General features: G+C 39.4%; 1 protein-coding gene across 4 annotated transcripts in view; it reads left to right on the top strand.

Moving 5' to 3' along the window:
• The window catches only part of CPNE4 (copine 4), a 296,808-nt gene that overhangs the window by 229,754 nt on the left and 42,221 nt on the right, over nt 1-24,833 (top strand). For all 4 annotated transcript variants that reach the window (XM_066991980.1, XM_066991978.1, XM_066991981.1 and 1 more), the window contains 3 exons: nt 11,409-11,507; nt 21,577-21,663; nt 22,233-22,292. In XM_066991980.1, the coding sequence (XP_066848081.1) occupies nt 11,409-11,507; nt 21,577-21,663; nt 22,233-22,292 (246 nt within the window). The remainder of the gene's footprint in view (nt 1-11,408; nt 11,508-21,576; nt 21,664-22,232; nt 22,293-24,833) is intronic.

Below are 24,833 nucleotides of genomic sequence, written 5' to 3'. Positions count from 1 at the left end.
GAAGAATCTGGCCTCACTTAATGCTGTAACAAAGCACTCAAGTTACCTCATTAGGCTCAGGCTTTCATCTGATTTCTAGATCATTTCACCCATACGGAAATCTCAGTGGTTCTGCTTTCCTCAGCCTATAGTCTACCACAGTTTTCTCCCTTCCCTCCATATCCTAGTCTTTACATATCTTTTTGTCAGAAGAGGCTGCTGAGAGGCTGAGGACATTTGGTTTGTCTGTTGTGGAGAAGAGGAAGCCAAGAGGCAACCTCATGGCTCTCTGCAGTTTCCTGAGGAGGGGAAGCTGAGAGGGAGGTGCTGGTCTCTGCTCCCTGGTCACTGATGACAGGACACATGGGAAAGGCTCAAAGCTGTGCCAGGGGAGGTTCAGACTGGACATGAGGAAAATTTTCTGTACTGTGAGGGTGGTGAAACCCTGGAACAGGCTTCCTGGAGAGGTAGTTCATGCCACGTACCTTTGTGTCTAAGAGGCATTTGAACAATGCCCTCAATAATATGCTTTAACTTTTGATTAGCCCTAAAGAGATCATGTGGTTGGACTTGATGATCTTTGTAGGTTCCTTCCAACTGTTCTGATCTATTCTATATATGCCAAAACCTGCCAGTCACGCAGAGTAACCATGGTGCTGAGCACATTGGGTTTCCAGGTTGCTCCTTCCTGATTCCATCTAACGAGAGCCTACAAAAAAGCAGGATAGGGACTCTTTATGAGGGATTGTAGTGATAGGACAAGGAGTAATGGTTTTAAACTAAAAAAAATGGTAGATTTGGACTAGACATAAGGAAGACATTCTTTGCTCTGAGGGTGGTGAGGTACTAGAACAGGTTGCCCAGAAAAGCTGTGGATGCCCCATCCCTGTAGGTGTTCAAGGCCAGACTGGATGGGGCTTTGAGTAACCTGATCTAGTGGGTGGTGTCCCTGCCCATGGCAGGGGGGTTGGAACGAGGTGATCTTTAAGGTCCCTTCCAACCCAAACTATTCTGTGATTCTGTGATTCTCAAAAGATGCTGGAAAAAGATCTGACGATCGGCAAATGCAAGAGCTCCCTGTTCATGCATCAATTTTCCCAGCAAGCTCTGTCTCAAGTTTCCATGCCACCATGTGGCATATTTACTTATAGAAAGCATGACATTCATTGTTATGGGAAGAGACAAACCAGGAAAATAAGGAGTAGTTTAAGTAAGAACTTAACATTTGTAATTTACGTTTGTAAAACACTTGAATGGATACAAGGGGGAAATGCATAGAAAAGGAAGTCTACATAGTTTTAGGCAGACCGCTAACATAGTCTGTTAAGGCCTATTTTCTATCCAGTACAAGAAAAAAAAAAAAAAAAAAAAAAAAAAACTAGGTTACTGTGTGTGTACAAAAAACAGAGGTCTGAACAGTTACATAAAAGCTATGCTGTATGTCGAGAATGTTACCATCTGTTTCATGTTCTTAGCTTGTAAGCTTCCAAGAAAGAGGAAAATATTTGCTATTTAGCTGATATGTAATCTTTTTTGAAAGATCCAGACACCATGTCATGGTCTTAATTTAACTCTTACTGGAAATCTTTGATGATACGTTGCTGTAAGAGCTTGTGGCAGTGCAGCGGCTCAGATCCTTCATCGAGATGCTTTCAGTGTCCGTGCAGGTGATTAATTCAACAGTAAATACAATATAGGACATAAACCAAGTCTCTCACCAGAAAACTAACTTAAAAGCAGTGCTAAAAGAGGCTGGAGGTTTTCTTTTTAAATAAATAATCTCTGTGGTAATCAAAAGGAGGTATATGGAGCGTTCACCTTCAGGCAACAATATGTTTGTATGATGGCGCTAACTGAAGCTCAGAGCAACACCAACAAAAAAAACCAAAACACTAAAACCTGAAATGAGACCACTTATACCCAGTGATCACTGCTGTGACAAATGCAAAAAAAAATCAGCAGAGGTTTCACATGAAAGGGCTTTAAAAATCCTCTATGTGAATACAATAAGAGGAATCATGACCTTTGTTCTCACAGATCTTCACCCTTAAATTAAGCTTAGGTTTAACCTTTAACATTGACCTCTTATGTTGTTTTAGCCATTTCAGCTATAGTGGCCTATGCATCGTGTCTCTAATTAATCTAGAAATCTAAATATTTCAGTTCTTTGTTTTCCTTAGGAAACATGGTTTAAAATATTATTTTAGTAAACATTCAAAATTGCTTCATATTTGTTAATTGATTTCTTGTCCCCTTCATGCTAAAAACTTTCCATGTTTGAAACCTGTGCCAGTATTAGTTCCACAAATTACCCCAAACTGGGAAGATCCACCTCTTTGTCTGTTTATACAGTGGTATTATCCACTGAATAGAGTGACTGGTTCAGGACCATTAAACCCAATGCCATTTGCCAGGTCATTCTTTTGGAATGATATACAAGAGACACGTGTAATTAACTCCCCCACTGGTTGACAACAGAAAGAACAGAGCAATCAGTCACTTTGTGTACACAGTCCTCATTGTTGTAAGTGGTGTTTGGGGGCAGATTCCTGCTGCTGTGGTAGGGAAGAGCACTTTGTACTCTTACTGCCAACCAACATCATCTTCCTTCCCTGCTCTAGACAACGGTTGATTTTTATCTGCTGACTGAAAGCACAAGATAAAGCTAACTTGAGTCTTTTTTTTAGAATCCGAGAATAAACAGTCGGAACTAGAGTCTTGTTCTGTCTGAGAGCTTACTGATATGCACCAACAAATTATGATAGATTTCACTGATGTGTCTGCAGCTTCTCCAATAGGTACATCAGAGAGGCCTGGTGATAAGCAATGCCTTTTTGGCACACAAGATTGTTTGCCGGGTGGGTATAAATCTCAGGTACATGCTGGTAATGAGGGGACGCACTACTATGTCAGTAAACTAATTTGTCACCTCTCCTAAAAGTTTTGGAAGGTATATTCTTTTGCATAAGGACAGGACAAACTGTGAACTAAGGAGAGATGCTCATGGAGAAAACTACATGCGAGGTAGTGATAATCTCACTCATGAGGCACTAAATGAATTTTAGGACAGTGCTTGCGAATGTTTTTGCTCTTATTATGTTTTGCTATTGTTTTATGTGTTTATTACATGTGTAAAAAGTTTAACATTATGGTATGGACTATTCAGGCAAAGACATAGGCTCAAAAACTGAAATCTCATTGACTCAGATGGACTGTCGCTGTTTTATATTTGTTTTAAAGGTGCTCCAGAGTGCTCTTTTGTCTCTCAGACAATTAAGTCTTCATGAATACAAGCAGGATACGTAAAAATTATTCCATTTCTGTATTGCATATTAAGTTGCTAGGGGTGTTTTGGATGAGAAAATAGAAAAAAAAATGTAATTAGCAAGGAGTTCTTTGTCCTTACCATAAAAAGTGTAGTTATTAATAATTTAATAGTCAAGCAATATAACTACACAGACATTTGTTTCAAGACAGTTTGCAAATCTAAGTGTGCAGTCACATCCATGCTGAACTTATTTAGTAACTGCACAGTTTCTTCCATATATGCTGACTGTTGCATAAACTTAACTGTGACTTTAAAGTAGATGTCTTTTTGTCACCATTGTAACCTACAGTCATTGAAAATCCAGTTATAAGTTGCTCTCTCAAATGTAATTTATTTTAGTGTATTTCTCTATTTCAGGGAAATATCTGGGGGGTGCATGTGTAAGCAATAAAAAGGGTGAAAGTTCTGTGTCTGAGGCTCTTAGATACCCTTGTAATACAAGTAAGGGTAATCAGCAAGCTATGTTTTTTAGTTAGTTGGTTTTGAAATTATCCTGATGGTTTTTACCTGCTGTGAGCTGTCGAGTAGAGACAACATCCATTTGTGAGGCTTCCTGTCATTGCAGAGCCACTGCTGATGTGCTCAAATCTCCAGTGGTGGTATAGAGAGATAGGGTTGGTGATGATGGTTCTGCAAATGGTCCCTTTTTTCATTTGGCCAAGAAGTGAAATAGGCTCAGGCTGGTGTTGTATTGCAGCTATCAATAAAGCATGACTCACTCACTCTGATCTTAAATCAGAGGACCTGCCATTCTTTGTAGAAAACTGTGAATTTTCCCTTCTTTCACTCTTCTTTCTCCAAGGCAGATAATTTTGAAACCAAATGGATCATAAGCTTAGATCCACTGCAAGATTATTTTTCTTTGTGTTTTGACTGTTGTCTTGGGTACTATACTTACTGTAGGATGTGGAAGGAAATGCTGAGTCACTTGCCATTAACCAAGAGGAAGTTATCAGTGTATATCTCAAATCTCCTTCTGTGTCAATAGGCAAAGGATCTGAATCCAATACAACCCTGTCAACTGTAATGTATCAATTACCACTGTCTACATACAGGAGGTGAAGCACAATGGTATTGATGGAATCCTAGCACCTGTTGAAGTTAATAGGAAACATCTCATTGCCTGTAATAGAGCTGGGATTTTAACTGATTCTACTGGAGCAAACTCAGCTATGCTGGTCTACTCGTGAGGATCAGTCAATTCAAATTCAGCAGAAAAGAAGCTGTAGTTCTCAAAAAGAGCGAGGCTCTGTAGTCAAGAAGATAACTTTCAAAGTTGTTTCTAGGTTGCCTTCATAGAGGCTGCACAAGCCTAACAATGTAGGGTATAAGCTCTTTTTCTGCCATTAGTCCAGTTTTTTGAGTAGTTCGGAAACAGTTTGAAAAATTGAGTTAATCTTCCTGAGAGGAAAAAGTTCAAATATTTTATCTACAGTGCTCTGAAGAAGGCTTTACTTCAGCCAGTGAGAGACTCGCAAGAAACATTGGTTCATTACATCTGGTACAGTCTATTCTCACTGGAGCCCAACTTCAGAGGAAATCTAAAATGAGCCATAAAAAAAAGTTTATTTTAAATTATTGGAGAAGGACAGCTACTGAAAAGAGAAAACTAAGTGATGACCAGCTTGGAAGAGAAAAACACGGATTGAAGAATTTCAAACAAAGGAAGAAAGACCAATTTATTCTCCAGTATGTAACCCAGGGTTGTGATGTGGGTAATGAAGATTCGAGCCTTGGAACATCATGAATATGGAAGTAGGATAACATGAAGTGTTTCAGCTTTTGTACTGAAGTTTTCACATAGCTTTTCTCATACCCAAGTGGGGAGAATGGGTAGGTAGTGGATAAAGACCTTCCTATAAAAAACCTTCTTTGAAGTATTCCAAATGGGGTAGATATACTTCAGGGAGGTACAGTAGGTTTACTTCATTATCAAGTAATAATAAACCTGATGAGACACAGACTGAGAAAAATTTGTTCCAGAAAATATCACTTTGAAGATCAAGTAAAGTTTTTTTTTTTTTCTCAGATTTTTTTTACTTTCTCTGTTGGCTTTTCTGAACTTTTATTTTATTATTATTTTTATTTTATTTTTTATTTATTTTACTAAGATGTTGCTGATCACAGGTCGCTTATGCCACCTGGCGAGTTGGGGTGATTATAGAAGCAGGGCAGGTCACTGACATTTGCCTCAAGATTTTGTTTCTCTGAGAGATAATAGGTGCCATATAAACACTTACCTAAAAATTACTGTGGTGTTACTTTAGTTTAAAGTTTAAAGGTAAAAGCATTGTAACTGACTAGCTGTAATTTATTACATTCAGGTCCAAAAATGAGCATTCTCCTCATTGTCATATCCACAAAATACCTCGTTTCACAGAAGTGTAAGGAAAAGCCACCCAAGACAGTTTCTGTTCAGAATTTAACCGCTTGTCCTGTACTGTTGCCCCAAAACCTCGTTAGGGACTGCAGGCATTTAATGAGCAAAGATAATTTCTTCCTTAAAAGGTGTCCGTTTCACTCCTTATTAAGTCTCAGAGGATAGATACTGAAGTAACACCACACAGAGAAATCTCTCTTTTATGCAATGTATGAGCTAGGTTCCTGCATGCATCAGAGACAGATCAGACTAGGGAGCTTCATATTCAAGGATTTTGGATGCCTGGGGCTGCTGCCTTTTTGGTGGTTTTGCCCTTTTTCTGGGAGAAGGCAGTCGGAGAGTGGACATTTGATCTTCTGTCCCACTCAAGCTGGTGTCTTGTGGTCCCAAGTTAATGAAGTGCTTTAAGTTAAGTAAGTTGTTATGCTGTTAGGAGATTTGTTAGAGGTCCAGAGCTGTACCTCTCTGCCTAGATGGCAAGCTAATACCAGCACAAATAATACTAACACTTTGTGTTTAGACTTTGAACACAAGCACAACTGGAGAAACTCAAGCTGGCAGAACTGGGAATTTCTTAGTTTTTGGTGGCTTTGTACATTCTGTAATCTGCAGTGTCTGGCTGGCTGAGGGCAACTCAAATGGATTGTTTTCAGGAAGTGTATTTCCATGGTCTAGCTGTCAGCAACCTCCAGATAGGATTTAGTCATGAGACTCACTGCCAGTCTATTAAAAACTAACCTTCTGAGCATGTTTTGGGCTTGGTCATAAATTACAAGGTTAAGTTACAAGGCTCTCCATTACCTCTGCACAAAGGTGCTATATATAACGGTTGTCTCACTATGACAACCTAATGGGGACAAATCACTTTAAGCCTTTCCCCAAAGGTATATTGGGAAAATAACCTCTGCACCTACACACACACAAACATGTACTTACAGTGGTCAGTCTTCGCTCTTAGTTCTCCTTGTGGTCAAAGCTAAATAGGATGGTGAGCATGGCAAGAATTCTTTTATGACAATTCAATAGGAATTTTGCTTAGTGAAAATACAGTCCAACTCATATATTGAGACTTGGAACACCACTCTGTTGTGTCAAGTCAGGCCACATGAATAAAACTTTAAAAAATAAAGTTTGAGTTTGAATCGTATGGTCAAAATCTGAGGTAGGAATTGTTCTTTTGCTGTTGAATTATCAAACAAGAACGCTGCCTCAATCTGTGAGAGACACTGGGTTTGGAAATAGTTTAGTTTCTTATCTCAGCATCATCGCACCGTAGGACATAAGTACTGACTGGAGCTGGAGAATGGTTAATAAAATCCAAATGATATTTTAGTGAAATATAGTTTAAAAAAATGAGCAAGTTTTCTGCTCACACAGAGGTAGCAAGGCTAGGAAATTCTGCCAGAGAAGCCCATGCAGTTGCATCTCCAGTGCAAATACATTTTTTCTTGCATGCTGCTCAGAAGTTCCCGTTGTAGTGAGAGTGTTGCCAATGTCTCTGCTCAGTGAGAAAGCTAGACAGAAATAAAATCAGAGGAAATTTCCGTCTGCATCCACCTGAAAGACCCTTTTCTTCCTAAAATGGAGGCTTCCCCCTCCTTTCCCCAGTGTTCAATTTCAATTTCAATTCAGTTCAAGTTCAATTTCAGCCCCAAAGGAAATCTTTGATTTTGTGGCACTTAAAACAAAAGCTATAGGAATGAAAGTGCATGTACCCAGGGCTTGATCCTTTGAGCTCCTCTTTTAGTAGCAGGTATACTAGTTACCTCAATCAGGCATCAGTTCCTTGAGAAATCTTGAAGCAGTGTTCCCTTTCCCTGCAGCAGCAAATATTTTGGGAAGATGGAAAGGACCATGCAGGGATGAAGGATGTTGTCCATCTTTCCAGTCAACACTATTCCATCACCATCTACGATTAGACAGTCAGAAGTTTTTATTCCCTGTATTTGAACTTGTAACCAAGAGGTAAAAGACTGAATTCTTTCACTGGTTATCTGAATACTGATTTACCAGTGTTTAAAATTAAACATATGGAAAACCTCCTTAATCAATGAGACTTTTAATAGAGTTTAAGTATGCTATTAATCACCTGCTTAAGCAACCTGTAAGAGGGCAGATCCAAGGAATACATTAAGGTCTACCTAGAGATAAAGGATTATCTATGGAGGATTTGTTTTGAAAAGCACATAGGGACTTGTTTAAAAAACAAACAAACAAAAACCTTTAAAATATTTCATAGGGAAATAATCCTCTGACTATCACATCTGGTCCTTACCTGATTCTGCATAATTTGCAAAAGTGCTTCCCTGCTTATTTTGGTAGGTTTTTATAAAAACTTCTGGGCCCCAGTATTTGTATGTTTTAAAAATATTTTTCACAGGCACTTAAAATGCAGAATCTTTCATGTGTACAGCATGTTTTTCAGAGAATAACAATTAATTTCTATGGCCCCATGTGAAGCTCTGAAAAAAGGAAGTTGTAATGGCTGTACTTGCAAGAGCTCCCTTTCTCCCTTAGCTGTAATTGTGCAAATGGTACTAAGATAATACTGTCATTGTTTGTCTTTTCCATGAAGCCAGTATGAAGATTAAAGTACCATCTGGCTTTCTGAAAGCTAAAGTTAGCAAACCTCTAGCTTGAGACAAACAAGAAGTTGGATCCCTGCTCTGGTGGGCATTGTAACTTAACTTTGCTCATCTCCAGTTAAAATTCTCAACACAAATCAGCAGTCAGAGCTTTTCCCTCCTCCTAAGAGTTAGCATTCTAGCAGAAATGTTTCAAAGCACATTTTCCTGGAGGTCTGTTAGGTCTGTTCTTGTTTTTATGCTCTAACAGAGTGTAAAGATAGAACTGGCAAAGTAAAGCTTGTTGAAAAATTCACAATAAATTTTTTGTTTGTTTGTGAAATATTTTTTTCTGAAAACATTTTGAAAATTAGCCAGCATTTTGCACATTTATATCAATTTTGCTATGAGGTTTTGACATATCTTTTTACTTAGTGTTCCTTCTAGGATCTTAAACCATTTGCACAATCATTACAAGAAAAAAAGAATCTTTTTAAGTCATGCTTTATCTCTGAAATCCATTTTTTCATGAAATATTTAGAAAGTAGTTTCAATAAAAAAATAAGTTACATTAATAGGAAATTTCACAGAAAGTGAAAAGGAAGCCTTTTCAAGCTGTATGAAATAGAAATATTTTCAGATTGTTTTGTGAATTAAATTCTTTTTTCTTTTTTTTTTTTTTTTGTTACCAGCTCTTCTAAAAATTGTAGTTGATAAGCGCATAGTGATTTTTAATGAAGATCTCATCAGAAGAATTCGCCAGGGCTGTTAGTGATAAAAATACTGTGTCTAGTTATATTCCAGGCAATGTTACCACTAGCAGAACCAGAAACCCACTCTCATTTGATTACTGCTGTATAAAATGTTGTCTATAAACAAACACAGAGGAACCCATCTCCCTGCCTCTATCCCCCCTCCCTGCCAATGTCAAAGCAATTAAAAAGGAACTCTGTGTCTTGGAGAAAAATATGATTGCTTTTCAAATATCATCTGGAGATCTTACTCTCCTTTGGGTTCCCTGCATAAGAAAGTAGGCAAAATTGCAGGTGATAGAACAGCAAAATAACGGAGTCTTACGAAACAGGTCTTTGCCTGACCAGTGAGCTATTTGAACCGATTAATGTCTGGAGCAATATGGCATATGCTTGTGCTCTTTCCCTGTGAGCAGTTCTTATTAGCACTGCTACACATCTTCTGTGTGGATCAGAGAAATTCCCCTTGCATCAAACCAAATCTCTTCCTGAGGCTAAGTAGAATAGTATTGAAAGTTCAAAAAAAGGCTACTGTCATTATGAAAAAAGGAACCTAAATGATAATGTGGGTGGTGATATAGTGCATGGAGGTGTCCCGGGTATAAATTTAATGAAATCACCACCTGTGTTCCTTCTACAAAGGCAGCTGAGGTGCATGAGCTCTTAATAGCTTAATAAATTCAGTAAACTGGCTTAGATTTACGGATCTACTTTCCTACCTATGCTTCAAGTCAATGCACCTCACGTGGACAAATATTTTGTGCAGAAGATGCTATTAATTTATGGCTGTGATGGGAGGTTGTTAGATGATGAATATCTGTTGTGGCAGACTTTGTGTGAGACCCCACTTGTATTAAGTTGTTAATCTTTCTCTCATGAAAGTTTTTGTCCTTTTGCTCTTACTTCAAGAATTTGGTTATTTTGCCATTGCTGCAAGCTTTCTGTCAAGTCTCACACCCTCAAACTGAATTTACAAACCACTCTTTTGGTGGTGCAGTGAAAAGGGATTGGCCACAGTGCTTAAATACCAACTCTGACTGTGTTATTCAGTATAAATGGAGCCACATTAAAAGGCTGGCTACAAAGTGTAGCCAGAGGAAGTGGAAGTCTTTTCCACTAAAATGCTTTACTGTAAATATTTAATGCTTGAGGTCCAGTCAAAATCTGGTGGTCTCTGTGGGTGAACTCTGGGTGAACTTAAAGTGCCCCTTTGGACTAGGCAAATTTCAAAAGGATTGAGTCTGAGAACTTGCTGAGCAGCAAACCTGTATTACTCCTGTGTTGTCTGACTGCTGGTGTTGGATTAAAAACACTGAGCCTGTCTCAGATGAAGAGGCCTGATGAAACCTACTGTCACTAAACCTGGTACCCCACAATTGCTGCCCCATCACCCCCAGTTATGGTCATTCCTGCCTTTCTCAGCAGAGAGTACCTCTATCACAACTTCAAAGTTACCCTCGAAGCCATCTGATAGCCAAATGCCAACACAGTCCTCATGTGACTGCAGAGAAGGCTTTGAAGCAATTCTACTCAAAAAAATAATAATAAGGAAAACTGTTGTTTGGTAGCAAGATGCTTTGAGTAAAAGCTCCTGATTCTGTCAACGTATGCAAGCTTTAGCTAGTGAGACCATGAAGCTGAATTGGGAATTTTGTACTTTAATGTTGTAAGCTCCTTTGTTGTCTTTGCGCTAGTTTTAAAAATAATATTTAACAAAGCTTGTAGTCACTGCTCTGCATTTTGTCTTGGCTAGCTGAATTTTATTTAGAAATGTCTGCAACATAAATTCTTACAGCTCAAGCTCATTGAGATATTCATGTTTATACATGAATTTGTGAATGACTACCAGCAGGATTTTGCTTTACTAGTGACTGGAAAACATCCAAGATATGGGCACCAAACACTGACGTGTATGAAATCAAAGCCATTTCAGAAGATGATCTCTGTAACTATTGTCTCATCTTCACTGACTGTAAAAATGAGAAGAGTAACATTTGACCACAGAAACTAGTGTTTTGAAAATTAATTGATATTTGTAAAGCACTTCAGTGAGGTAGGTTACTCCTAATTCAGGACGCCACTTCAGCATGAACACGCAAACGTACATAATAATTTTACACCTAGCTAAAAGATGAATCTTTTCTTTCTAAAATACATGACCTTGCTTTCATCAGCCGATTCGATAACACAAAGCTGTCAATATCAAGCTGTGTTGAGATTCCACTTGTCATTTCATTTTTATCTGGACAAGAATATTTTTTTTTAATATCACTGGTGATTTTCTTCTGGATGAAACATTCCATCTAGTGCATATCATAATTCTTCCTGTAGTGCTTGTCAATAAAACCTGTTTTCTGTCTAAAGAAAAATGTGCTCTTATGTTCTTTTCCCTTTTCTCTCCTCAGTGCATAGTTTGGGACTGGGATTCCAATGGAAAGCATGACTTCATTGGAGAATTTAGCTCGACTTTCAAGGAAATGCGAGGAGCTATGGAAGGGAGACAGGTAAGTGGAGACAACCCAAGCAGTGTCAGTATGTAAGCTTTGTAGAGCTCTGTTCCTCAGGCAATTCTGTAATGCTGCAGATGACATTGCCTCATTATTTCTTGGAAGTTCAATTGTTCTGTTTATCTCCTGTATGTTCCTGGACATGATAACCTGAAAATGCAAAAAGCAGCCTTTCCTGTACTTCCATGCCTGAAATAATTAGGCAGTTTTTCTAGTTCACATTCCACAGGCATTTCTTTCTGCTAATATTTATTAGGCATTGAGCCTAAGAACATAGTTTCTGTAAAGTGCTGTGCTGTTATGGCAAAGCAGAGGCACAGTCTGGGTACTCAAAGCATTCCCCAGCTGGCCTACAGCCTTTTTTGGGTGAGGGTCATTCTCCATCTTTCTCCATTTCTCATGTGCTGCATTTATTGATATCAGCTCTAAATTGAACCCATCATAATGAAACTAATCAGTTTCTGAAATGTCTTGTGAATTACAGTCCTAAAGAAAAATGAAGTTATTAGGTTATTAATAATTTCACTTCTTTATGTCAGCTTGATCTTTTCAAATTGGAGTTGATGGTAATTATTGAATGTGATAAATGATTTGGCATATCTAATTTGAGAAATTGTCATTTCCTATTATTACTTAATCCTGAAGGTGTTTTGATAAATCCTCTGAGGGGAAGTTTAAAATGTTGGCTTTCTGATCTGCTGATAATTTGTAGTCACTGCTTCATGGTGATCTCAATACCTCTCATACTCTCATAAGTGCATAATAAACTTTATTCAAGCTTTACATTAGGGTTCTGTTTACAATGGGTTAATAGCAAGCTAACAGAGACAAAAGGTGTTTATTAAGTGGTGCAGTCATGCTATTCTGTAGATCGAGAAGTTTCTACTGTTCTTCCGTGTATCTTCTATTGATGTTCTAGAGTTTTGCATATTTTGCTTATATGTAAAATACCACTGATATATATATACATCACTCATGTATTAACCCATTACAGATACATCCTGGACAGAACCTGAGTGTAAATGAAACCCTGCTTTGCTTTCTCAGAGTCAAATTAAGTTAGAAGATTAAGACCCATTTACAAGAGACTGGGCTGAATTTTTGCAGCTTTTACATCACTTACATGAAGTGTTACCTGCCAAAACTTAAACCAAACTGAATCTGAGTGGAAGTAAAACCTATTTAAAAAGGCAAACTAATTCCAGATTGAACATTAACAAGGGCAGTGTTATGATAGCACCCCGATTTTGAATGTAAGTGGCTATGGCTGGGAAAGATGCCATGTGAAAGTGGTAAAGGGTGAAACTTTTCAGTATAAACATTTCCTAAATGGCATCAGGGTCCTTCCCAAACAGCTTGTTGAACAAGACAAGAGCCTTGCTGTCCAGAGTACCAAATGGCTGTGAAGGATAAACTACACATTTTTTATTCTGTTGGAGAAACAGTATTCTCTTTTCATCCCCAGCTAGTGAAAAGGATGATTACCCTGTCAGGGGCATAGGACGTTAGCATGGTCATTTGTCAAACCTTGTTCTTGTCTATATAAACTCACATTGTATTAAAAGAGTGCTGTCCAGGAATATTTTAATGTTGCACAGTGCCTTGAGTGCTTAAGCCTTTATGTTGCTTCCCTTTGCCATCCCGCAAGCTGCCTTTTCCCCTGTAACATCACAGACTGCTTTTCACTGTAAATGTGCAGCTTTTCTCCTCCATGCTTCTAAGCTGTTGTGGCATTATTTCTCCCTTGTTGCTCTCATTTTATTGCTCTTGTGCAGTTACTCTATGGGCTTGTACCTGCAAAACCTGATACTGTTGTTGTAGGTGGTTCTCATGGGACACAATTGCCACTAGTATGAGACTCACTTCTCCCCCCACCTCTTATATAACCCCTGGTTTGTAGTGTAGTCTGGAAAAAAAAAAAAAAAAAGGTTTTTATTGGATGACATAGTAGGTAATAATAGTCATTTAAATGGTTAATAAGTATCACCCCAAAATACACATGTACATGCCAGACAGCTTTTGCACCTGATGAATGCAGGCCCCAGTTGCCGCTAATAGCATAACGGGCAATCTGAGCAGGTCGTGATGGAAACAATTTAGTTATTGAGGTAAAAGTATTGTGGGAGATCACATGCTGCAAGGAGAGGTTGCTTGTGTGTGGGACCACATCACTTGTCTTCCTGGCTGGCCATCAAAGAACAATTTCCCTTTCCCTTTTTCTCTTCCCCTTTCTCTCTGTTCCTCCTTCCTTCTTCTTCTTCTCTCCTTTTCCTCTATCCTTCAGATGTAAATGTTGCTGCTAAAGGCAATTTGTGCCGTTGGCTGTGGGCCCCATAAGTATGTCTTGGGTGCATAGTTTGTCTCAACATCTGCTGTGCAACATGGTGTGATATGGTTAGCATTTGTCTTTTTTTTTCTTTAGTTTTATTCTCACCTAAGAAAAAAACATGTTCAATGGAGTGTTTACTTTGAATAAAGGGGGTTGAGGAAATGGCAGAGGAGGTGGAAAGTGGTTTGCATTCAAGTGGGTCCCCATGTGCCCAAAGACGAGCCGGCGCGGAAGAAGACTGGCCTGGCTGAACAGAGAGTTGTGGCTCGAGCTTAGGAGAAAAAAGAGGGTTTATAATCTTTGGAGAAGAGGGCGGGCCACTCAGGAGGACTATAACGATGTTGCGAGGCTGTGCAGGGACAAAATTAGAAAGGCCAAAGCTCATCTGGAGCTCAATCTGGCTACTGCCGTTAAAAATAACAAAAAATGTTTTTACAAATACATCAACACAAAAAGGAAGACTAAGGAGAATCTCCATCCTTTACTGGATGCGGGGGGAAACTTAGTTACAAAAGATGAGGAAAAGGCTGAGGTGCTTAATGCCGCCTTTGCCTCAGTCTTTAGTGGCAAAACCAGCTGTTCTCTGGATACCCAGTACCCTGAGCTGGTGGAAGGGGATGGGGAGCAGGATGTGGCCCTCACTATCCACAAGGAAATGGGTGGCGACCTGCTACAGCACTTGGATTTATGCAAGTCAGTGGGGCTGGATGGGATCCACCTGAGGGTACTGAGAGAACTGGCAGAGGAGCTGGCCAAGCCGCTTTCCATCATTTATCAGCAGTCCTGGCTATCAGGGGAGGTCCCAGTCAACTGGTGGCTAGCAAATGTGACACCCATCTACAAGAAGGGCCGGAGGGTAGACCCAGGGAACTATAGGCCTGTTAGTTTGACCTCAGTGCCAGGGAAGCTCATGGAGCAGATTATCTTGAGTGTCATCACATGGCACTTACAGGGCAACCAGGCAATCAGGCCCAGTCAGCATGGGTTTATGAAAGGCAGGTCCTGCTTGACAAACCTGATCTCCTTCTATGACAAAGTGACATGCTTAGTGGATGAGGGAAAGGCTGTGGATGTGGTCTACCTTGACTTCAGTAAGGCTTTTGACACCGTTTCCCACAACATTCTCCTCAAGAAAATGGCTGCTCGTGGCTTGGACTGGCGTACACTTCGTTGGGTTAAAAACTGGCTGGATAGCCGGGCCCAAAGAGTTGTGGTGAATGGAGTCAAATCCAGTTGGAGGCTGGTTACTAGTGGTGTCCCCCAGGGCTCAGTGCTGGGGCCGGTCCTCTTTAATATCTTTATCGATGACCTGGATGAGGGGATTGAGTGCACTCTCAGTAAGTTTGCAGATGACACCAAGTTAGGTGTGTGTGTCGATCTGCTCGAGGGAAGGAAGGCTCTGCAGGAGGATCTGGATAGGCTGGAGCGATGGGCTGAGGTCAACTGTATGAAGTTCAACAAGGCCAAGTGCCGGGTCCTGCACCTGGGGCACAACAACCCCAAGCAGCGCTACAGGCTGGGAGATGAGTGGTTGGAAAGCTGCCTGGCAGAGAAGGACCTGGGAGTACTGGTTGATAGGCAGCTGAATATGAGCCAGCAGTGTGCTCAGGTGGCCAAGAAGGCCAACAGCATCCTGGCTTGTATAAGAAGCGGTGTGGCCAGCAGGTCTAGGGAAGTGATTGTGCCCCTGTACTCTGCTCTGGTGAGGCCACACCTCGAGTACTGTGTTCAGTTTTGGGCCCCTCACTACAAGAAAGACATGGAGGTGCTCGAGCGAGTCCAGAGAAGGGCAACGAAGCTGGTGAGGGATCTGGAGAACAAGTCTTACGAGGATCGGCTGAGGGAGCTGGGCTTGTTCAGCCTGGAGAAGAGGAGGCTCAGGGGCCACCTTATTGCTCTCTATAGGTACCTTAAAGGAGGCTGTAGAGAGGTATGGGTTGGTCTATTCTCCCACGTGCCTGGTGACAGGACAAGGGGGAATGGGCTGAAGTTGTGCCAGGGGAGGTTTAGGTTGAATATTAGGAAGAACTTCTTTACTGAAAGGGTTGTTGGGCATTGGAATGGGCTGCCCAGGGAAGTGGTTGAGTCACCATCCCTGGAGGTCTTTAAGAGATGTTTAGATGTTGAACTTAGTGATATGGTTTTGTGGAGGACTTGTCAGTGTTAGGTCAGAGGTTGGACTAGGTGATCTTGGAGGTCTCTTCCAACCTAGACGATTCTGTGATTCTGTGATTCTGTGGGTGTGTTGCTAGATATTTCTAATAAGGAAGGCCACATCAGAGAAATGTAATTAAACGAGGGTGAGGAGATGGGTAGGTTAGATGTAGCCCTTCATTCCTAGAAGAGATTTTTTCGTAGCTTCAAATCAGAAAATGTTATGTTTTCCATGTAGTACTTTTTCCAGTCAGAGGAATAAAACTGCCAACAGCATCCTTCAGTCTGTGGCGTTAACCATTCTTTCATAAAGCGTCTCAAGAGTGAGTGTCTTGAAGATGAGGACCAAAATCTGAAATCTGATCTCAACTGCTGTGGAAGCCAGTGTGAAGAGCAGAGCTCAGGTCTGACATCCCTGTTTGAGTTGCTGAGGAGACACAATGAAACTTTTTATTATGGTTGTATTTTAGTTTGTGCAGTAAGCTTTATGGCTAGCTACAGTACATTGCTGTAGTTCTGTCAAAAGATAATCAAAACATCCTAGGGATAGTCAGCCAGGGTTTTTCAGTCTCCCAGAAAAAAGGAGAGAATGAGAGGGAACATTTACCATTGGCAGGGATGAGGGATCTCTCCTTAAGTACCAGCTACAAATCTGTGCAGAGTTAAAGGAGGCTATACCAGTGGCATGGCTCTCCCTCTGCCCATCAGCAGCATCTGTATTAGTTGGTGTCAGTTCCACAAATTGTCATAAATAACTTTAATTGGTAAGGATGAGAGTAATATAGTAGTATGTGTTGGTGAGCAGGAAAACCTGTGTGTCTTCTGTGTGCTGCTAGTACTTCACATCATTTCACCAGTTTACCTCATCTCCATTTGGTGGATTTGAAAAGGATCTTGAAGTCGCCTTTTAATTGTTCATAGTTCATCCTCCAGAAAGCACTAATAGTATTCTATCCCATTCTTCAACCTGCTCCTCAAGTGAGATACGTCTTATTATTACAAGTCACGTAGCCAAACTATCAAATGCTACAGAACCTCTTGGGATGGATATGTGCTACAGGAGGTGATGGTGCTTCTTAGACCATTTCAATTCCATACCCTAGACTGAGTATTGATTATTCCAAATGTTGAGTGTCAGCCTCTGATCAGATGATCTTACGGTTGGCTTGCTGACTTGCCTCTTCTGTGAGATTTCTTGGAAATTTGTGCTTGAAACCAGGCATCATTTAGATAAATGTGAATCTAACACTGGCAGCTTGGTAGTGGTTGAAGCAGTAGTGTGTGAAGGAAGAAGAGAAGATTTCTTCTTTGAATGATTGATCACCTGTTTTGATCAGGAGTGGTGTGAGTAATTCATGAATGCCTTTCCTAAATGTGGCAGGTCCTGGGTGAGATTCACAAGTCTTGAGTTGTGATGCCTTCAGAATCAGAGTTGCTTCTCAGTGATTGAAATTACTGAATTCTGGAAAAGCTGGTTGGCCTTTGGTTTGTGATCCAGGTGAAATTAATTCATGCTTTTTAAGAAAACTTCCTGATAATGAAAAATCTTTTCAGTGAAGCAGTATAATAGCTTGGTGTGTGTTTCTGTTCCTTAATAATTACCTTGTTGTCACAGACTGTTGTTTCCTGACAGGTAGCCTATTTTCCTACTGACAGCCAATAAAAAAGGGGCAAACACATCCTGTTGTTTAAATGTACGTCTGAAATAGACATTTCTAAGCCTTCTGTTTAGCATCTCTCACCAAAATTCATCATTTACTCCTTCATCGTAATCTTAACACACACACACACACAAAATTAAGAACAAGTCCATCACTTTTTGTGACAGTATTTTTTAGTGAAATACTAGTAAATACTTAGTTTATTGTATTCTATGATTATTTCCAAATATGTTATATGTTTTAATACATGTGTAGTGTCAGTTTTATAATATTAATCTTTCAAACATTTTAAAATAAAACTAGAAAAGCTTGATAAAAATTTAAAGACTATTAAAACCATTCATAGGAGATATCCTCTATTAATGAGAAGAAAGTCTCTTTTTTTTTTATTTTTTTTTTGGACATGGAGGCAATAAAACCTGAGGGATTCAGAGGAAAATGTCGTAGAAACAGAAATCACCTGGATTCTCCTGCAGTACAAGAATTATATAAGGGAGAAATCTGTTCCTGTGTTCCTATATTACAAAAAAAAAATGAACACGTGTATATGTGCACACACAGAGAAAGGAGAGGGGAGGAAGAAACCCTACTGTGCTTACTATCTCTAGTGCTATTCCCGCAGGTTCCGTGTGTTATTGGAGGAGCTGGAAGTGCTGCTGAGGTCCACAAGATTGGGTGCAATCCTTCAGGAATCTCAGCTGGTTTCCCCCATTTGTCCAGATACCTGACTATGAGCCTCACATCAGGGCTTTTGCTTCTTTAAGTAACTAAGCACAGATGGGACATAAGCATGTTTTGGGGTTTCATTACCATCATATGCAACAGTACTTATATTCAATAAACAGGAGATACTTAAAACCAGGTAGTTTTCTGTTTCAGATTCATTGTGGTGTTTGACAGGGAAAGACCTTGTATTGCCCAGAACTGCCAGGCATCTGGAGGAAACATTAAGTGACTTTCAGGATGATGAATCCAAATTTCACGATGTTTACCATTAGCATCAGATTGCAGACTCTTGCATTAGTTTCCACTTAACTGAAAAGTTAATTTAAGAGACAAAAATGAATCAATAAAAACAATGCCAGATACCAAATCAATACCGGGAATGTAAGAGCAGACTGAAATTTGGGCTTGTCCTCACAGTACAAACAAAATATTTCAAAGTTGTTTTGCATTATTACGTACCTGGTTAGAGCTGTATTCTGACTTCTGTTGTCTTTGGAAGAGCTGGAGATGTGACGAGGTCTGTATAGGGAATTTCCTTCAAATGACACTTGTCACATCTTCAGCTTGAGCTGTGGGAACTGGCAAGGTCAGAACCACATCTTGGTGTGTTACTAAAGATTGAGAGTTTCATGTAAAAGTCTTATTTTTTTAAGCCTACCCATAAACTGGGGAAGGACTTCCTTTCCCTTTCCCTTTCCCTTTCCCTTTCCCTTTCCCTTTCCCTTTCCCTTTCCCTTTCCCTTTCCCTTTCCCTTTCCCTTTCCCTTTCCCTTTCCCTTTCCCTTTCCCTTTCCCTTTCCCTTTCCCTTTCCCTTTCCCTTTCCCTTTCCCTTTCCCTTTCCCTTTCCCTTTCCCTTTCCCTTTCCCCTCTCTACTACCACATCGACAGATATAATAGGTGCAAATTAATTCTTGTTTTCTAATTTTCTATTTTCTAGGAATTTGCTAGCCTGTTCTTTCAATTGGTTTCTTATCCACATCACCCAATGACATGTTAGTGATTTGCATTCCAAATGTAGGCGAACATTCCTATGTATGTTTTACAGTTATCACAGAGAAGCTGAGAGGAGCAGATTTTTCTCCCCTGAAGTAGTTTTACGCTGCTTTGGTCCTCATATAGTATAAACTTCTTCCAGAAACCAATGACATGAACATAATAAACCTTATGTTCAGGCTTAAACAATCTTTTTTTTCCAAAGGAAAAGCCAGGCATTATTGTCTAAACATAGACATTGAAAAGTGTTCATGTTGGAGGAAGATAAAATTAAGGAACTGCACCTCAGACATTCAAGGGAAAGCATGAGATCTCTCCAGTGTAGTTCATTGGCAAAGGGAGGAACAAAAATCCTGACCCCTATTTTTTCTCTCTATTCAGTATATTACAACTTCTTTATGATGTACAGACAGCACAGATTCTCTGTAGGAATGCTTCCAATAAGTTTGGAGATAACTGTGCTAAACCATCTTGCCAGACAGCAACATATCAAGACGTGGGCAGTGATTTTGCCTCACTGTCAGATTGCTTTTCCAAATAAAGAGCTTATTGTGCTCTTGTGTTGTGTCACAACAAGCTCTCTGTAGTTGGAAAGAAGGGCTTTTATTTCTTAAGCCTGACTACCTCTCTTGAGTAGAGAAAAAATGTTTATGGAGAATCTCCCCTGAACAAGTGGGCCTGTGTCTGCCTGTCTTCTCAGTTGGAAAATTCATTTTCGAGACAAATAATTGAGCTGTAGGCTAACTGGGAAAGCAAGCAGATGTGCTTCCTGCAGTTGGACCATTTTTTTAATCTTTTCCCGTTCTTGGCTCTGTCACCTGTCTCCAGAAATGCAGTGATGAAAATACTCCTCCTCCTCTGTGCAAAAGAAGGTCTCATATTGCTCCAGAGCCATATGTTTTGCCTTTCCTTTGTTGACACTTGACAAAACTCCAAGCTTCAAATACTTTAGTGACATCCAAATAATTGGTGTTAGGAAGTGGCTTGAAGCTCAAAATGTTCATAAGTTCATATGATAAAAGTGATTTTACATGCTAAAATGATTTTCCCAGACAAATCCAATATGAAGGTCTACACTATAGACACAGTATTGTAACACTTAGATATGTTTCATTATGAAATGTCATAATGTGGATTTTTAGATAGTAGACTGTCCTGGTTCCTTTTGGAGATATATTCTTTGTTTTACTCAGCATCTGGTTAGATGTCACCTGTTTTCTCCCAGCACTTAAAAACACCTCCCTGAAAGAAAATAATATGTTCTTAACCTTATTTAATAACACATACACATACAAATCTGGTTTTCAAAATACCGATGGATACTTGCACATGCAAACATGTATTTTACTCCTGCAACAACAAATGAATAATATTGTAGTAATTAGTGGTCAAGGTCTGATAGTTTGGCTTTATCAGTCTGGCTGAAACCAGAGAAGGCAGAACATTTAAAGTGAAAATCACTAAGACGCTCAGAGATGTTATGATGGAAATAAGGCAACATATTTCAGTAACAAAGTAGGACTATTTTGCTGTAGAAATGAGTATTTGTAAAGGAAACTAAACAGAGCATTTTCAAAGAAGTTTTAAAAATATATTCTTAGGGATAATTTACAACTTTTAATTTGTTAAATATATCATTAACTAGCTGCATCTTCTTTCCACATTTTAGTGGTTTTCTTAACTTTTTGTTTTATTATCGGACTGAAAGGAGAAACTCTTGCTCTCTTTCAAGAGAGAGTGATATGATCTCTGATTAGAATTTGTCTAATTATAAATTTAATAGAAAACACCAGTGATACTGTGTATGCAGTTTTGCAGCTAAAATAATGCATCAGGTTGCTCCCTCAGGTATTTTCATTTGTATTAAGTTCCCTTTTATTTTGTCTTCTTAAATAATCTCAAAAGATCCTCAGTTTTGCTCATGTAATACCTGAACCTACAGGACTGGAAGGTGACAATGCAAAAATCTGGGTATCTCTCTGAGCACTGTGTCCACACGCACACAATTGAAGACAGATGTTTGCCTCGGGACCTTTTCTGTTAAGTTAATTCTCTGCATAGTTAATGTTTTTAATTCTTTCTTCTGTGTGCACCATTACTGATAAGATTCAGTCAACTGTGGAAATCAGACACTGCCGTCTTTGCTAATCATTCAATGTGTACATAAATTTTCCTTCATGTAGTCACCTCTTTTTTTCACAGGTACAATGGGAATGCATTAACCCTAAATACAAAGCAAAGAAGAAGAATTACAAGAACTCAGGCATTGTCATCCTTAACCAGTGCAAGGTATTTGTGTTTTGCTTTTTGTCTGTTAGACAACAAAGTGGAACTGTCTGGAGAAAGCAATAGAAACTGATCCACTAAAAAAAGTAAAGACAAGGACTTGGATCCCAAAAGTAAGCTAACTGTCCCCAGTATTCCTCTCTAATTTCTCTTGTCCTGTCTCTACTGTTGTGCAATGGAGTAGGCAGTCCTAAATTCATGACTCCAGGCTTTCCAAATGGCCTTGTGTGTGTTTCCCTTCCAGTCCTTCCAAAATTCATATCTCTGAACATACAAAATTGCTCTTGTTCCTCCTAAGCCAATGGCAAAATTCTCATTGACTTCCTAGTGGGAAGGAATAGAGTCCAGTTCTATTTCTGATGTCAATTTACGTTTCTATAGTTTTAGAATCATTTTGGTATTTTTGCTCTTTAAACTTTTGTTCCTTTCTCAGACTGTATGAACGCTTTCTTCCTGTACCTTATTTTCAGTTGGTCCTGCCCCTTCTTCTAGTTTACTTTTTTTCAGGCAGTTCCACACACTGATATTTTAGCAGTACACAGTTAATTTACGCCTTGATTTCTTGTCTGCAGATCCACAAGATGCATTCTTTCTTAGATTATATCATGGGAGGCTGCCAAATACAGTTTACAGTAAGTGTCTTACTTCTCTAACATGTTTTAAAGAAAGAGAATCCCCTTAGTTACCGATTCATCACTTTCACAAAGAAAAGAATCTTATACATCATTCCTTAGTAAGTTATTAAGGTCTTATTGCAAAATGTATTGTGCCCAGAAAATAAACCTATGCTAATGCAGTAGGAGTTTTGTGCACATACCAATTTATTATGTTTTAGAGCAATGACAATCATGTTGCAAAACGTAAAGACAGCTCCAAACAGGGGGCAAGAAACTGTAAGAAACGGCTGTGTTTAAATAGATCTATAGGTGTTTTCTTCGAGTGCATAGTGTATTGGCTTGTATTCAGTTTGCATGTTTAAAAGTGTTTGTATCCACTTAGCTTTGGGTTATCTGAGGAAATAGGGCAGGATAGCTGAAATGAAACAAACCATTGATAATACACAACTTAAGTAAAGTCGTCTGCAAGGACAGGCAGTGGGCACATAAAGGAGATGAAAGATCCATTCTGTGAGCCACAGAGACGCCTAAATTACTGCTGATCTCAGTGGTAAGTCCACCAGCTACAGTATTGTACAAATTCATCACTATCAGTTTTCTACCTACGTGGAACCAGGGAAAGTGGATGTCTCTGTGCCTATAGCTCTGTTCATTCATAACCTAGTGGTTCTACTTAATCATAAGCTGACTGTCTGCATGTTTTCCTTCTTCCTGTCTCAGTTGCACCAGTACCCATGATGATAGCATGCACTGCTTGTCTGCCTTATTGCTGTCTCTAGAAATGTATCAGAGATTCTCTTGTGGGCACTGAAGCAAAATACTGCAGCCCACAGAAAAGATATTCTGTGCTTTCTGTATATATCGTATGATCTCCATTTATATATATGCTATATATCCTGTATATCTCCTTTTCACATAGGCCTAATTTGGTTACTTCAGGCCACTACAACAGATCAGGCCTATTCCTTTCACCTTTCCAGATTTCCATTTCTTTTGATAGGAATGGGACATTGGATCTGGAATTGTTTGAAACTGTCCTGATTCATTTATTGTTGTTGTAGCCTTAAAGTTAATGACATTTCCATTGAGTTCATGCCATGTACAGGCAGCACGATGCAGCTGTGATCTGAAAGGGCACTTGTTGTGGGAGGCAAACTGGGAAGCTAAGCTTAGATTTGGTAACAGAAAGCTGTAGTATGATGTGCCTGCTCATTTAATGCACTGATGAGGGCTTTAGTAACATCATGCTGTGTGTTCTTTGGATAATTTGTACATCCATTGTAGGAACATAGTTTGTAGTTAGAAAGAATGTCTCTGAAAAACCCAAGTAAACTTTTCCTTCACTTTAAATTTGGTTATTAAGAAGCCTTCATCTTCAGAGATCAATAGTGCTGATTCCAGGCCATTACTTTTATGCAGCACTTATTGCAGCACACCGTATCTCTTATCAGACAGTGTTCCCTGCTGTACAAGAAATGTTCAGAAGCTGGCAGTGCAAATGGGTCTGTAGTCAGAAGACATATTCATCATGTTAGGAAATACAGCAGAAGGGATGTGTAGTATGCATAAAAGGAACTGTAATAGGAAGATATATTGGACAGATTCTCTCTTAGACAGGTCATGGTGTTGGACAGGCTGATTCTTTGCTGAGAGATCTAGCAGGAGATCCTAGCTCTGCAGGATATTTTCAGTGCATTGAAAATCACCCTTTTACAAGGCCGAGAAAAAAAAAAGTGCTAAGAGTTATTGCTATGTTTTCATTTAGATGTGGGAAGATGACTGGTATATTTGAACCAGTAAGTTTAAAGATACACTGACAAAAATCAAATATCTGCACTGTAAAAAGGATTCCTGCTTTGCTGATCACAAGAATAGCTTATTTGTGATATTAGCCTAGCTCCTGTGTTATGCTAACTTTGTATTACAAATTCTTCTCCTACTTATTTGCACAAGACCTCGGTACTGTCAGGTAATGCTAAAACAGAAGGGATCTGTGTTGTTATTTTGGAACCGTGACAAGTAACAATGGTCATCTTTCGTAAAAGTCTCTCCTTAGAGAACCAAACAGAAGTTTGGATCAAAATCAAGTATAGTGCATCAGAATATGAACATTCATAACATGAGCATTTAAATAAACACCCCAAAACTATTCTAATCCATTCAATTACCCATGTATTTACCTTAGGTTTCACAAACCACTAGAGTTTCTTGCTCATTTCTGACAGCTGTGGCACAGATAATTACGTATATGCATGCTGGTTAAAACATCAGGGGTTTCCTTTTGATTTATTCAAGTTAAATCAAGTTGTCATTTTGGGAAAAAGATCTATGTGGAAAACTACCAGGCTTACAGCTCCAGTGCTTGAGCAATGAGCAGGGAAGTGGAGGTGAAAGATTACTTTGTTTGCAAGCCAGATCAAGCTTACATCTCCTGACTGACACACTGTGGAGCACGGGAGGCTTGTAGTTGATCAAGATGACAAAGGGATTTGCAAGCTAACTAGAGTCCAGTGAGAAATATTTTTCTTCAGCCAAGAGTTAGCCGTGGAAAATCAG

This window comes from Anser cygnoides, chromosome 2 (genome assembly GCF_040182565.1).
Source record: "Anser cygnoides isolate HZ-2024a breed goose chromosome 2, Taihu_goose_T2T_genome, whole genome shotgun sequence".
Classification (NCBI taxonomy): Eukaryota; Metazoa; Chordata; class Aves; order Anseriformes; family Anatidae; genus Anser; species Anser cygnoides.
This window is presented reverse-complemented; position numbering and strand designations above follow the sequence as displayed.